Here is a 16,547-nt window from a genome sequence, read left to right as displayed (position 1 = left end):
TTGGTTCCAGCTGTTTGTACAGACATAAATAACACTATAAACTCATTCTCACTGTTAGTCCGAATTCCTGTGTTTCTACAGTCACTTCTATTCTTCATACAGCCTGGTGTACAAAAAAAATAAATGTTTTATTTTTATAAACATTTTTTCCCAGTGGCCAGTGTGTGTGTTCAGTTCTACTTTCTCTTTACAGTTTACATTGCAACCTGAATTACATGTGAGACCAAGTTAAGGTGTGTGTGTTCGATCTGGTGTGTGTGTGTGTGTGTGTGGGTGTGTGTGTGTGTGTGTGTGTGTTTGATCTGGTGTGTGTCGAGGCCTTGCTGTTCTTATCCTTTTAGTTGAGTTTATTTCAACAAGTTACTGCAAAGTGTAAACCTGTCTGGTGTTAAATAACCCACTCCAGTAACCATTGCTAACTGGACATTTGCTGGGATTTCAGCCTACAACCCATACAGTTGCTCAAGTTGCATCTAATAGAGAAGGAATGCAAAAAACAAACAAAAACACACACATACACACACACACACACACACACACACACACACACACACACACACACACACACACATACATATTTCTACCAAAACTTTATAATAAACTGTGTTTAAATACAACTGGTGTGGTATTGGTGTGGGTGTGTGTGTGTGTGTGTGTGTGTGTGTGTGTGTGTGTGTGTGTGTGTGTGTGTGTGTGTGTGTGTGTGCGTGTGTGTTTGATCTGGTGTGTGTCGAGGGCGTGCTGTTCTTATCCTTTTAGTTGAGTTTCTTTCAACAAGTTACTGCAAAGTGTAAACCTGTGAGGTGTTAAATAACCCACTCCAGTAACCATTGCTAACTGGACATTTGCTGGGCACACACACACACACACACACACACACACACACACACACACACACACACACACACACACACACACATATGTTTTGGTAGAAATACACACACACACACACACACACACACACACACACACACACACACACACACACACACACACACCTGTGTATATTTCTACCAAAACTTTATAATAAACTGTTTTTAAATACAAGTTTAAACACCGTCCCTGCCTGTGTGTGGTCATGTGTGTGTGTGTCTTAAGCCTATGCTCAGAAAGTGTCAGAGCTCATCTTGGTTTATTGGGGTTCTGTGTTCCCTGAAATTTCAGTTTCTTTCATCAAAAAATGTGTTAGACAAGATTTATAGTTTATCTGTGCAGCCAACTATGTGTGACGTTGTAGTTGTTTGTGGATTAATTAACACTGCGAGTCGGGTTTGTCACTCAAGGCTTCTTTTATTGGCCTGGACAAACTTAACTGGGACAAACAGGACCATAGTTTGAGTAAATTGCAGTTCAATGACGTATGACTGTCTTAAATGAAATAAACAGAGGTTCAGAGTTCACAAGCAGTCTAATACACACGCACACACACACACACACACACACACACACACACACACACACACACACACACACACACACACACACCTCATTTTATCATCAAGTATAAATTTCCAAACTTGCAAACTTAGTTAATAAGACAGTGATCATTGCATCTTATCGGCAGTGAGTCGTCATAAAAATGCTGCTGATCAAAACCAAACACAAATTTCTTAATTTGTGCAATAAACATCGTTGGATTTAACCACACCTTATTTCCGTCCTGTTTCTCAGCAGAAGTCTTGACCAAAACCACACTTCTGAACTACCTTTAAAATCTCCTAACTGGTAGCTTCCTTTCCTGCTTGCTAAATCGTTTTAAAAAACTTAGTGGTGTTTTCTGAATTTGACAGCAATAACCAAATGTTTGTTTTAATGCAGGAATGTTGTGGATACAGGAAAAGGATGGTTCTGTGGTCGGACCGATTGCGTGTCTGAGAAATGATGAATAAAAAATTCTCACTATTTGTCTGAATTCCTGTGTTTCTACAATCAGTTCTGCACTTCATACAGCCTCAATCAATTTGGCTCCTGTGATGGGTGGGGGGTGGGGGGTGTCCCATCCCTGTATGTTGAGCCGACCAGATGAAATAGTTGTTTCCAGCACTGACGGTCTTGTGCCAGCTGCTCTGCATCCTCTATAGCAATTCCTTGTTGTTGAAGGTCGCCCGCAAGGACGTCAAGCCATCGGGTGCAGCGTTTACCTCGTGGTCGTCTCCAGTCTGCAGCCCTCGGATCAAACTGGAGAATAGCTCTCGTTGGATGGTCAGAAGGGAGGCGGAAGACATGGCCAAGAAGCATTGAGTGTAAACAAAAACGGAAGCATTGAGTGTTACAGAGACTGAGAAATTAAATGTATTACAAACTGATTTAGTAACATGAGGAAAAATCAAGAGGAGCATTTTTGCGATCTAGACTTAAATGGTTAGAAAAAGGGGAAAAAATACTAAACATTTAATTTGGCCTTGAGAAGAGAAACAGTGAATTTGCCTTAGTCTCAAAGTTAATGATCAACGACAAAATTGTAGATAGTCATTTAGTTATTTCAAATTATGTAGCCCGGTTTTATAGTAATTTGTATTCCTCCACCTCGACCACTTCCAGTATTGATCGTTTTTTAATAAAATTTATGAGTGACATCAAAAATAGATCAGGATTCTTTGCACTTGTGTGATAAAGAAATAAATATTGAGGAGTTGAGAGAGTGTATTAACCTGCTAAAAAGCAATAAATCACCAGGCAACGACGAGCTAACAGGGGAGATCTACAGGACTCTTTCCAAAGAACTTCCACCTTTTTTTATTATTAGTTTCTATAGAAGCAATAAATAAAGGTGAATTGCCAGCTTCATTAAAACAAGGCATCGATTCCCAAACCTAACAAAGATAAGTTACTTATTGATAGTTTGAGACCAATTTGTTTGCTCAATAACGACAGTAAATTGTTTGCGATGATTTTTGCAAGAAGATTGAAACAAGGTTTAAACAACCTCATAGATGAAGAACAGTCTGGTTTTACTGTATGCAAGGCCATCATATTAGGAATAATATTAGGCTGGTCTTGGATATGATTGATTATAATCATCTTATAAATGATGACAGTTTTATTTTATTTATTGACTTCTATAAAGCTTTTGATACTGTAAATTATGATTTTATTTTCAAAGTTATTAAGTTGTTGGGTTTTGGTGATTTGTTTTTAAAAGCAGTTAAAACATTATAGAACGGATGTAATAGCTCGGTTAAACTTGCTGGTGGAACTTCACAAAGGTTTGATATCAATTGTGGAATTAGACAAGGATGCCCTCTTTCTCCCTTTTTATTTTTGTTAGTCACTCAAATTTTGGCAGTACATATTAAGAAAAGTCAGTTTAATGGTATCGGTGCTTTAGGTACAGAATTTAAACTTAGTCAGTTTGTTATTTTTAAAAAAAACGAAATTGAGGTTCCAGTTATAATTAGAGTTATTGAGGAATTCTCTGATGCGTCGGGTCTTAAAATGAATCTAGATAAATCTGCATTGTTTCCCCTAAACTCTTGCTCACTTACACATATAGAAGGTATTCCAGTTAAACAACAGCTAACTTATCTGGGTATAGTCATTTGCAAAAATGATAAACAAAGAAGCCAGTTAAATTTTGAACCAATTATTGAAAAAAACGAAAAAGAAATTTAACTTGTGGTTAATGAGAGATTTATCAATTTTTGGGAGGGTGTTGTTGTCCAAGGCAGAAGGTATTTCCAGATCTGTACACACTTATTTATACTTAGAGGTGCCCTCCACTGTGATGAAAGATTTGGATAAGATATTGTTTAAAGAAAGAGGTCATGTTCAATACTAAAGAACAAGGGGGGCTAGAGGTTCTGGATTATAGTACACTCAATAATACTTTCAAGATTAGATGGTTAATAGAATTTATGAAAAATAAAGATAGTGTTTGGAATGTATTTCCTAATTATATATTTAATTCTATTGGTGGCATAACATTTTTGTAGAAATGCAATTGTTCTGTTGATTAAATTCTGGTTAAACTGGCTGGTTTCCATAGACAGGCCCTGTTAGCATGGAATTTGATCTATAAACACAATTTTTCACCACACAGTTATTGCATTTGGAATAACAAAGACATATTATTTAAAAACAAATCACTTTTCTATCAAACCTGTCTTAATGAAGGGATTATTTTGGTAAAACAGCTATTAAATTCTGATGGGTATTTGTTGTCTTACATGGAGTTTCTTGAAAAATTCCAACTACCAGTTAAACCAAGAGATTTTGCTATTGAATTTGATGCAATTCCAAAGAGTTGTATTTCTTTTAAATAATTTCAAGTTCATTGCAAATCAATATAGATGACTTTTGTGGTAGTTTATACATCGGCAATGTTAATATCTTGAAACAAAATTGTAGCAAGAACATTATAAGAAATACCCTTTGTTTTGTTTCTTTTCCTGCAGTAAGGTTTTTTTGTCTTCCTTATTTGGCAATATATACTGGGATAAAACATGGAAAATACTGAACAAGTTTTGTGTCAATAATAAAATTAAGGAGGTGTCTTACAAAATTCTACATAGAATTTATCCTGTTAAACATGTTTTGGAAAGATTTAAGCTTAATATATGCTTGCGGATTTTGTGGACAAGATTTTGTGTATTTACTCAAGACTTTTTTGGAAAGATATGGAAAATTATATTAGTAGGAAATTGGGTTGTGTGGTAGAAATTGGTGTATTTGATGTGTCTTTTTATGTTGAAGGCGATAATTTGGAAAATAATGAACAATATATTATACAGGTATTTATTGTATTAGGAAAGTACCATATACACAAAACAAAGTGGCCCTTTGTAAACCAAATCTGTCGCATTTTATAAATGATTTAAACTTATACAGTAATCTTTTGGAAAAAGTAAAAAACAAAAAAGCTCAGAAAACGTGATATTTTAAAATAATTCAGTTTTTTGTAATTTTTTTCTTTCTTTTCTGGTAACCTATGTGACTGATACCTCTTGTTTGTGTGGCATTGAACAAAATGTGTATTTTGTGTTTGTCGTTTTGCAATTAAAAAACAAAACAAAAAAAAAACCTGGAAATAAGTGCCTGCCTTTCTAGATACACTGATTAATTCAGTTCGGGAGAAGAGATAAAAGCCCGCCAACACCGACAATCGATTGGTTGACTTACCGAAACAGACCAATCAGGATGCTCTCTGTCTGACGCACACACGCACACTAGCACACACGCAAGGTCTCTCGCTCCCCCTCCCTTTCTGCCGTGCGCGCGCTACAAGGATTGGAGCGCAGTCTCTGTCGCGCATGCGCGCTCTTGCTAGATTCCGGGAGATTTTAACTAATTTGCGGGCACCAGGATGCCGCTATCAATATGCGGGAGACTCCCGGAACATCCGGGATACTTGGGATGTCTGAATTCAGAAAACACCACTAAGCTTTTAAGCGATTTAGCAGGAAAGACAGCTACCAGTTAGGAGATTTAAAAGGTAGTTCATTTGTTGATACGGTTTAAAAAAGGATTCTGATACAAGTTTGAACACGACTTTAAGACGATCAAAGCGGACTGGGAACAAATATCAGACTGTTCTGTTTCTTTTAAATGAATTATATAGAGTTAAAAGATATTTCAAGACAAATGCTGAAACCTTATATAATGTATGTGTGTGAGTGTGTGTGTGTGTGTGTGTGTATATATATATATATATATATATATATATATATATATATATATATATATATATATATATATATATATATATATATATGCATGAAAATGTTTGATATCTTGACTATTAAACATTCATAATTCTACACTGGAGTTTGCACTTGTTTTATTGTATCTATGTTCAGTTGAAGCTCAGATCAAAATAGATACTTAGAGCTTTAAGTGAAAAAGAAAGTGTGTGTGTGTGTGTGTGTGTGTGTGTGTGTGTGTGTGTGTGTGTGTGTGTGTGTGTGTGTGTGTGATCAATTTGGTGTGTGACCATAGAAATTAAATGGAATTTTTTTTTTCAGTTTATTTCATTGTTTCTCATAAGTATTTCTGTTTTTCCCTAATCTACTAGGGGCAAATGTTTTATAGTAAAGTTCCAAAATGGTTAGTTTGTTTTTCACACTAATGTTTGTATATTTAAAGTAAATGCTGCTATTGCCCTAAGTGCTTGTTCATCTTCAACCAGTGATACAAATCCAACAGATGGAAAATCACATCTCACACTGAAAACCAAAAGAGTCCTGACCCAATTTATATCAGACTTGCAGCCAGAATTTTTTTTTTCCCTTCCAAAAAATTCTGACTAAATGAACACAGTTCATATTATAGATATATAAAATAAGAAATACCGTATGTTATGTTCTCTATAAACGCTGATCATTTGTAAGAAATAAGGAGATTGTAAATGTAAATATTTTAATATTGGCTTTTTTATTTAACTGAAGAAGCTTCTAATTTCTTGTCAGTTTAGAAAATACAATTTTGTCAGCTTTAAGCAGGTGATATTCCATATGTAACACAATTTCAATAACCGCTCTGTTTGTAAGCATTATTACTGTATCATTGCAGTACAGTAATCATTTCATTCTTGGAAGAATTCAATGGGGTCATTTAGGGTTTTGGGTATCTGTATTCCAAGAAGTTCCAGTTTTCCTCCATCACATGGCAACATCTGATAGACACCCAGGTGAGCAAACTCCTCACCACCCACATGGACCTGAAAAGCATACGTAAACACATACTGACCTCATTCAGATGCCATTAAATACATATTCTAAATGAGGACTGTTTGAGTGGGTACGTGTCTTACCTTGATGAAGAAATTCGTCCCAGCTACGACCTGCGTCTTGTAAGATTTAGCAGTAAAGACCTGAAATGTCCTTCCAGCTTTTTTCTCCGCCTGTGGCTTTATCTGTGATTTCGAAAACAGTCATTAGTAAGACTTGACTTATGACTTGTGATTCATTAATGACTCCTAATAACCTTTTACTGACTCACACACATATATATATCTACAAACATATTATCATTTAATTTGTTTTTTCTATTAAAAAAAATAAATAAAAATAGAGCAGCTATTTTATTATTTAGAATTTTTCCTGTTTTGTTTTTGCATCTGTGGTTTTATTACAAATTTATGTCACTTTATTAGATTGGAATGACTTTATTTTATTAAACTATAGTAAAAGTACTAATTTGTTCCATGCATTAAATACACTAAAGAGCCAGATTAAATAAATCTAAAGTTCAGATCCAAATGTAAACTATTTTACACTTAAACCAGTCACATGAAACTTTGTGCCAATCCTCTTTAATGATGTCATTATTAGTACAAAATACCAGTCTTTCTTAAAACTGTACACTAAAAGGTTTGATGTGTTTTTTCCCTGTGGAATCAGGACAGTTAAATAAACTCACTAATTAAAAACACAGATTAAAAAAAGAGTAATTTTTACCTTTAATATGCATCAATTTTTTAGAAATGTGCACGCAACAAACTCACAAAAACAAACCAACCTCATCACAGATTTTCTGCACTTCTTCATCGGCGACCTTCAACTCACTGAGCCCACCGATATTCATTTTTTTTGTCTGGAAGCAAAAGTAGATAAAATGTTTAATCTAAAGTCCCAGCGTTTCACTGAAATAACCAGACACGCTTAATATAACCTGCTGCCACTCCCCAAATCATAAACAGAGCAGCCAATCAGGAGGATTCTTTGTGTCTCATTTCTGTTTCAGAACTACACCTGTATTCATTAAAAATGTTGTTTTCTCTGGCTATCTTAATATTATTCGTATTCTTTGTTTGGATTATGTAAATCATTTACCTGTGTATACTGATGGGATTTATGTATGTATGTTTATTTGTTACTTAACACTGGAGTGGATTATTTAACACCAGACAGGACACAGGGGTTTACACTTTGCAGTAACTTGTTGAAAGAAACGCAACTTCATTAAAACCAAATATAAAATTATAAGAACAGCAAGTGCACGCCTGTTACTGTTACTGCTATAATAGTGATATAGCCTTTCACTGGTCTCTGTAGGGAAAAGGGCCAGGAATGCAGGACCTTTATTTCTCAGGGTGTTTCCTGGTTTCAATGAAATAAACTGGAAATGACCTGATTGAACACACACACACACACACACACACACACACACACACACACACACACACACACACACACACACACACACACACACAAACACACATTTTCTTTTTCCTGGTTGAAGGTGAACAAGCACTTGGCTCTCACTTAAAGCTCTGAGTGTCTATTTTGATCTGAGCTTCATATTAATCACCACTGTGGAGTGAGACATAACATGACCCTCGGAAATTCCACAACATCATCTCTTCTCTGCTCAACCCCCCGGCTCCACCTTCTTCATCCTCCCTGACTACAGAAGACTTTGCTTCTTTCTACCAGGAGAAGATTGAGGAAATCTGCCGGACCTTCACTTCAGCCCCAACTGCACTTACATCTCAGAGTTTGCATTCCCCTACACCTTCGTTGTCACATTTCTCAACAGTGGCAGCAGAAGAGATTTTACAACTCATCCAGTCCTGCAATCCTACCACCTGCCCATTGGATCCACTCCCTACCACTATGCTCCAGACCATCTCACAAGACCACTTGCCCTTCATTTCCACTATCGTCAATAGATCCATAGCATCTGGTCAGGTACCAACTACTTTCAAGAGAGCAAGGGTTATTCCCATCCTAAAGAAAGCTGCTCTGGATCCATCAGACATCAGTAACTACAGACCGGTATCACGTCTCTCATTTCTTTCAAAAATTCTTGAACGCATTGTCTATAATCAACTGTCTGTCTATCTCTCACAGAACAACCTCCAAGATCCCAACCAGTCTGGCTTTAAAGCAGCTCACTCTACAGATACAGCCCTTTTGGATGTCTCTGAGAAGCTACATACTGCTAGATCAGCCAAACTGTCATCCGTCCTTATCCTCCTTGACCTTTCAGCAGCGTTTGATACAGTCAACCACAAGACTCTCTTATCCAACCTCAAGAGTCTTGCGATTTGCAGATCAGCTTGGGAATGGTTTGCCTCCTACCTGGAAGGACGCTCATATCAGGTAACATGGAGGGGAGTGACATCTGCTCCACACAGACTCTCCACTGGCGTCCCACAGGGCTCAGTACTTGGTCCTCTTCTTTTCTCCCTGTATACTCACTCTCTTGGGGAAGTTATATCATCACATGGGTTCTCTTACCACTGCTATGCTGATGATACACAACTTATCTTCTCTTTCCCACCCTCAGATGCCACAGCTTCTGACCGGATCTCAGCATGTCTGGCAGAAATTTCATCATGGATGACTGCTCATCAGTTAAAGCTCAATCCTAGCAAAACTGAACTGCTGTTCATCCCAGGTGATTCATCCCCAGGTCATGATCTTGCTATATCCTTGCACAACGATCTGATCTCCCCTTCAGCCACAGCTCGCAACCTTGGGGTAACCGTGGACAATCAACTGTCCTTTTCCTCTCATGTTGCTAATGTGACTCGCTCATGTCGGTTTCTTCTCTACAACATTAGAAGGATTCGGCCATTTTTGTCCACACAGACTGCTCAGGTACTTGTTCAGTCTCTTGTCATTTCTAGACTGGATTACGGCAATGCACTGCTGGCAGGTCTACCTATGAACGCAATCCGTCCTCTGCAAATGATCCAAAATGCAGCTGCCCGGCTTGTTTTCAACCTGCCAAAGTTCTCCATACCACTCCCCTGCTGTGATCCCTCCACTGGCTTCCGGTAACTGCACACATCCGATTCAAAACACTGATGCTGGCCGACAAAGCCAAAAAAGGACCAGCTCCCTCTTACCTCAAAGCCCTCATCATTCCTCGCACTGCACCCCGCAACTGGTTCCACCATCTCTCGGGGTAAGAGGCAAGTATACTACTAGACTCTTCTCTGTTCTGGCACCAAGGTGGTGGAAAATCATATTTTCATATTTCAATCACATACATTAATGCTGGTTCACTAGGTTACATACTTAAGATACCATGAGTTTAAAACATTTGTTCAAAGTTACAATGAAAAAGTGTCAAAGGTTGTTTTTTTTTTTTAATGCAAAAGATAAAGAAAGAAGTGCTAGTTGAAGTGTTTCCTGAATAAGTAGGTCTTCAATCGCCGCTTGAAAATAGCCAGGTGCTAGACAGATTAACTGCTTTTTACACGCGTGTTGAACAGAAAAGCTTGTCAGACTGTACAACATTGAGGGTTAGGATTCAGGAACAGAAAAACACATGTAGACAGAAGAAAAGATGCACCATTTCTTATTACTGGTTTATGTAACATACTTTTCCTAGATCAGTAAGAGAACTTTTTCAATGAAATGTTTCATTAAAACCATGTAGATACAGGATGTGAGCTACCGATTCTACCATAGACAGGTGTTTATTTCTAAAAAACACTCAGTACTGTGTTTTATTTCTATTTGTAATACTTGCTGTTCTACAAGTCTGCATAGACTAGTATTTTGTTTCTCCGGCAGGTTTTCAACAAACAATGTCGAATCCACTACACCCCTTACTCCCCCAAAGGTCAATGCAACCAGCAACCTTCCGCAGCCGCTGTGTCTGAGCTCTATAAAACCCTCTCATCAGAATCAGTTGTTGTTGTTGTAAAAAGGATTCTGATGATGAATCATCAGAATCCTTTTTAAACCATATCAACAAATGAACTACCTTTAAAATCTCCTAACTGGTTTATTATTAAAAAAAAAACTTAGTGGTGTTTTCTGAATTTGAAAGCAATAACCAAATGTTTGTTTAAATGCAGAAATGTTGTGGTTACAGGGAAATGATGGTTCTGTGGTCGGACCAATCGTGTGTCTGAGAAACACACGATCTTTGAATAAAACACTTGAGGGTGGTGGTGTGTTTGAGAAACTACTTTTTAGGATTGTGTGATTGCGCCTGACATGAAACAATCTTGTTTCCACAGCAAAGAGGGTTTCTTTTTACGTAACAAGAATGTTGCTTTGTAATTATAATTACTATAACTTAATAAATCATCCTACTCTGAAAATATTCCTTTGACAGATAACGAAGCATTGGCATGGAGCCGGCTTCAGCAAATGTAACTTAAATGTCTTCTTACATAAAACTTCATCATAACTGTAACAAAGCGGAGTCGTATGGATCCATTTGCAGCGTATTTATTAATATCGACAGAACAGACAGGCAGGGTCAGGCACGGCAAACACAATATCAGAGAAATGGCAAAATCGGAATTGAGGGACAGGCAGAAGGTCAGGACAGGCAGCAGGCAATCAGAGAGATGGGTAACAGAAACAAAGTCAAAAGAATCGGAACAAACAATCAGAAAAAGGCTCAGAATGACTGCGGATGCAAGTCGGGACTTCGCAATGAGATCAAGTTCATTTCCTTATTTAAGCACGTCAGCTGATGGGGAACAGCTGGCGCCATGATTAGGTTGAGCAGGGTGTAGTGGGAAGTGTAGTCTGGAAGCGCTTAGTATTCCGGAGACTATTCTCTCCGTTGTGAGTGCGGAGGTGAGGCAGGTGTGCTGATCATGATAGAGCCCCCTCCCTGCGAGCGGCTCCCGACGCGAGGACGCGTGCGATGTCGAGGTCTACCACGAGACCGGGGAGCGGGCCTGTCCGGGTGTCGTAGGTGGAAGTCAGCGGTGAGTGAGGGGTCCAGGATGTCCCCTGCCTTGACCCAGGAGCGCTCTTCCGGGCCGTACCCCACCCAGTCGGATAGGTATTCCAGGCGGCCCCGTCGGCGCCTGGAGTCCAGCAATTCGTGAACCTGGTATGCCTCTCCCCCATCGACAAAGAGGGGTGCAGGTGGTTCAGCAGAGGTTTCTGGGTCTCTCGGTGGGCCCTCCGCGGGTTTCAGCAGCGAGGCGTGAAAGGTGGGAGATTCGCAGTATGACAGGGGCAGTGCCAGGTGGTAGGAGACCGGATTAATCCGTCTGATGATTTGGAATGGGCCCACAAACCATGGGCTGAGCTTACGACAGGGCAGACGGAGGCGGAGGTCGCGGGTGGATAGCCAGACCCACTGTCCGGGGTGCTCAAGGCGGCGTCTATCGGCCTGTGCTTTTTGCCTGCGAATGGCTCGCTGAAGCTGCCGGTGTGCCGCGCTTCATGTGTCCTCGCTGCGGCGAAACCACTCGTCAACTGAGGCGTGGGCAGAGGTTGCAATAAGCCCGCGGGGAGCTGATGAGAGGGCTTAGAGGTATTGCAGATCGTACAGGCTCGGACGAACTCGTGCACGTCTGTGGCTAGAGTCGGCCACCAAAACTGGTTCTGAGCCAGGTGTATGTTGCCTGTGACGCCGGGATGGCCAGAGCTGGGGTTGGAATGTAGGAGCTCCAGGAGGCTCGTGCGCCAGTTCTTGGGCACATAGGTCCGGGATGGAGGGCAGTTAGCAGGTGGTGGTGTGTGGGCGTTAGCCTGGGTAATCACGGTCATGATGTCCCACTGGATGGGCGCGAGGATGTGGGCCTCGGTAGATGATGGGCTCGAGGCTCGTGTCCGGGCCGGGTTCACGGAACATGCGGGATAGAGCATCGGCCTTGATATTCTTGGTCCCTGGCCTATAGGTCACCGTGAATCGGAACCTTGTGAAGAACATGGCCCACCTCGACTGACGGGGATTCATGCGCTTAGCGGCGCAAAGGTACTCCAAGTTCCGGTGGTCAGTGAGCACGGTGAACGGGTGTAGAGCACCCTCTAGTCAGTGCCGCCACTCCTCGAATGCCACCTTCATGGCTAGCAGCTCTCGGTCCCCCACGTCGTAGTTGCGTTCCGTCGGGGATAGCTTGCGTGAAAAGTATGCACATGGAAACATCTTGTTGGCTGGGCCCTGCCGTTGAGACAGTACGGCCCCTACTCCCGTATTAGAGGCGTCCACCTCTACTATGAACGGCCGGTCTGGATCCGGAGGGTGGAGGATAGGAGCCCAGGTGAAGCTCGCTTTCAAGCGCCGGAATGCCGTTGTAGCTTCAGGGGACCAGGTAAGCCGAGTGGATGCCTTTTTGGTCATAGAGATGAGCGGGGCCGCAATCGTACTGAAACCACGAATGAAGCGGCTATAGAAATTTGTGAACCCCAGGAAGCGCTGTAACTCCTTCAAGCTCTGTGGGCGGGGCCAATGTAGTACCGCGCGCACCTTGGAGTCGTCCATAGCGACCCCCTCGGCTGAGATGACGTAGCCTAGGAAGGTCGTGGAGGTTCGGTGGAACTCTCATTTTTCAGCCTTGGCATACAGACAGTGTTGGATGACGCGTTTAAGGACTGCCCGCACGTGCCGGATGTGTTCCTCCATGGTTTCTGAATATATGAGGATGTCATCAATGTATACGACCACCCAGTGTTCCAGCATGTCGCGGAACACGTCATTAATGAATGACTGGAACACAGCGGGACTGTTCGAAAAGGCCGAACGGCATGACTAAATATTCATAATGGCCTGATTGGGTCGAAAAGGCGGTCTTCCATTCATCCCCCTCTCTGATCCGGATGAGGTTATAAGTGCTGCGTAAATCCAGTTTTGTGAAGTATCGGGCCTGGCGGAGCTGCTCGAGAGCCGACGGCACGAGGGGGAGAGGATACCGGAACTTGACTGTCATGTTGTTCAGCGCCCGGTAGTCAATGCATGGGCAGAGGCCTCCATCTTTTTTCTTCACGAAGAAGAATACGGAGGCCGCTGGGGAGACGGAGGGTCGGATGAAGCCCTTCTGGAGCTCCTCCTCGATGTAAGCTTTCATGGATGCCATCTCTGGCTGTGACAGCGGAAAGATTCTCCCTCTGGGCGGAGTGGATCCAGGCAGAAGCTCTATGGTGCAGTCATTGGGCCGGTGCGGTGGCAGTTCGGTGGCCTGAGTTTTGCTGAAGGCTTCCGTCAGGTCTTGGTACTCCGCTGGGAGGTTGGAGGTGGTGGAGGCGGAGCATATGGAAAGCGTGGTGCTAGGTCGTGGGGTTTCCGTAGGGAGTGGCTGGTGTTGGTGGCATGCTGCGCCCCAGCTTGAGATGTGCAGATCTCTCCAGGAGATGACGGGGTTGTGAAGTTGGAGCCAGGGGAAGCCTAGGATGAGGACATGGTGCGGGGAGCGGATGATGTGAAAAGGCAGGTATTCTTGGTGGCGAGGGCCCACCTGCAGCCGGAGACTCCTGGAGATGTGAGTGATGTGGCCCTCACCGAGCGGCCTGCCGTCTACCGCCTCCACTGCCAAAGGAAAAGCACACTGGGTCTGTGTCCGGCTTCTCCGCAATAGAGGCAGAGTTGGAAGCGGAAGCGTCTTGCTTTCTCCTCAGACGTGAGGTGCATGGCGTAAAGCTGCATGGGCTCGGGATCCGCCGGTCGGGCTGTGCGAAGGGTCTCGCGCACGTGTCGGGCGGCGTACGTTGGAGGTCCACGTGTCCGCATCAAATTGTCAATGCGGATGGACAGGTCAATGAACTCCGTTAAATCTCTCCCTTCATCACAGCAGGCGAGCTCGGCTTGTAGATCCGGATGCAGCCCTTTGCGGTAGATCACCTTCAGGGGTCTCTCTCCCCAACCTGTCTCGACAGCGAGCGTACGGAATGTCAGCGCGTACTCAGCGGCGGATCGATCGCCCTGAGATATGGCCAACAAACGCTCCTCTGCGCTTTCGCCCGTGGCGGAGTGTTCGAAGACAGCCCGGAATTGGGAGAGGAAATGTTCAAACGTGGGGAAGGCGGAGCCATCCTCTCGCCAAACCGCCGTGGCCCACTCCAGTGCTTTCCCGGTGAGGAGTGTGCACACAAACGCTACGCGGCGGGCGGCGGTCGGATACAGGGATGGTTGCTGCACCACAAAGAGTGAGCACTGCATTAAGAAACCTCCGCATTTTCCAGGATCTCCATTAAACTTTTCCGGAAACGCGAGCTGCGGGCTGGTGAAGGCGCGGAAGGGGCGCCGGTGGCGGAGAGTTTGGAGCTGTGGCAGTGCCTTGCAGACCTTGTAACGCCGCAGCTAGCTCTCCGGTGAGCGAGGTGAGTCGCGTCAGCTGTTGGTGGTGTCCGGCGAGCTGCTGGGCTTCAGCGGAGAGCTGGGTGGCAAGCTGAAATACGGCTGCTGGATCGCTCGGTGGCAAAGTCTTCTGTAACGAAGCAAATGTAACTTAAATGTCTTCTTACATAAAACTTCATCATAACTGTAACAAAGCGGAGTCGTATGGATCCATTTGCAGCGTATTTATTAATATCGACAGAACAGACAGGCAGGGTCAAGCAAGGCAAACACAACATCAGAGAAATGGCAAAATCGGAATCGAGGGACAGGCAGAAGGTCAGGACAGGCAGCAAACAATCAGAGAGACGGGTCACAGAAACAAAGTCAAAACAATCAGAAAAACGCTCAGAATGACTGCGGATGCAAGTCGAGAGTTCGCAATGAGATCAAGTTCAAGTTCATTTCCTTATTTAAGCGTGTCAGCTGATGGGGAACAGCTGGCGCCGTGATTAGGTTGAGCAGGGTGTAGTGGGAAGTGAAGTGTAGTCCGCTTAGTATTCCGGAGACGATTCTCTCCGTTGTGAGTGCGGAGGTGAGGCAGGTGTGCTGATCATGACAATAACATTATCAGCTAATACACATTTATGACCTGTGTATTATGAGGCTTATATATTTGACTGTACAAAACCCTTTGACTGAGTTATAAGTCGATAAGCTGAATCAACACCTGAACTGCAGTATTCACCGGTGCTGTAGACGAGACGGGGATAAAATACGACTTCAAGACGATCAGGACGGACTGGGAACAAATATCAGACTGTTCTGTTTCTTCTAAGTGAATTATATCGAATTAAAAGAGATTCCAAGACGAGTTCTGTTTAAGCCAAACTTCATAACCTTGTGAAAAAAAGTGAGTATCGATCATTTAATGCTGAAACCTTCTGAATAAACACACTGAAGAAGGTGTACTGGTGAAACAGGTGATGAAAAGGTATAATGATTTAAACTTTTTTTTATCACACATCAGCCTCATCATAGATTTTTATTTCTGTAGAAAAAAGTACTTCTGAACCAGTTAATTGTTATGATTTATTGTATGGAACATTCAGGGGAAAAGTGCTTCACAGCTTTGCTGATTCTTCACCCGATTCTTTTTCTTTCTTAAAGGTAATTAGCAAAAATGGCTGCTGACTGTATGTGTTACATGACCATGGAAATGTTTGATATCTTTACTAATAAACATTCAGGATTCTACACTGGAGTTTGCACTTGTTTTATTGTGTCTATGTTCAGTATTGAATGTTTTTGTCATGTCTCACTACACAGTGGTGATAAATATGAAGCTCAGATCAAAATAGACAATTAGAGATTTAAGTGAGAGCCAAGTGCTTGTTCATCTTCAACCAGTGAAAAAGAAAATTGGTATGTGTGTGTGTGTGTGTGTGTGTGTGTGTGTGTGTGTGTGTGTGTGTGTGTGTGTGTGTGTGTGTGTGTGAGAGAGAGAGAGAGAGAGAGAGAGAGAGAGAGAGAGAGAGAGACAGAGAGACTTGTTCATCTTCAACCTGGGAAAAAATTCCAACAGATGGAAAAACACGTCTCACACCGAAAGCCAAAAGTCCTGACTC

The 16,547-nt window shown here is 42.3% G+C and overlaps 1 protein-coding gene across 1 annotated transcript; it reads right to left on the bottom strand.

Moving 5' to 3' along the window:
• Positions 1-6,350: 6,350 nt before the first annotated feature.
• On the bottom strand, positions 6,351-7,608 carry LOC125140244 (cystatin-B-like). Its single transcript, XM_047808653.1, has 3 exons — positions 7,456-7,608; positions 6,749-6,850; positions 6,351-6,655 (listed from the first exon to the last, which is right to left on the bottom strand). Exons 1-3 carry the CDS (start codon positions 7,519-7,521, stop codon positions 6,521-6,523), a joined length of 303 nt encoding a protein of 100 aa, XP_047664609.1. The 5' UTR covers positions 7,522-7,608; the 3' UTR covers positions 6,351-6,520.
• Between the last annotated feature and the right edge of the window lie 8,939 nt (positions 7,609-16,547).

This window comes from Tachysurus fulvidraco, chromosome 25 (assembly GCF_022655615.1).
Source record: "Tachysurus fulvidraco isolate hzauxx_2018 chromosome 25, HZAU_PFXX_2.0, whole genome shotgun sequence".
NCBI classification, from domain to species: Eukaryota; Metazoa; Chordata; class Actinopteri; order Siluriformes; family Bagridae; genus Tachysurus; species Tachysurus fulvidraco.
This window is presented reverse-complemented; position numbering and strand designations above follow the sequence as displayed.

Coding starts and splice junctions, on each gene's coding strand:
- LOC125140244 (XM_047808653.1), bottom strand. CDS start 7,521: ATGAATATCGGTGGGCTCAGTGAGTTGAAGGTCGCCGATGAAGAAGTG. Junction 6,851..7,455: donor TGCAGAAAATCTGTGATGAG/GTTGGTTTGTTT, acceptor TCGAAATCACAG/ATAAAGCCACAGGCGGAGAA. Junction 6,656..6,748: donor GGACGAATTTCTTCATCAAG/GTAAGACACGTA, acceptor TATGCTTTTCAG/GTCCATGTGGGTGGTGAGGA.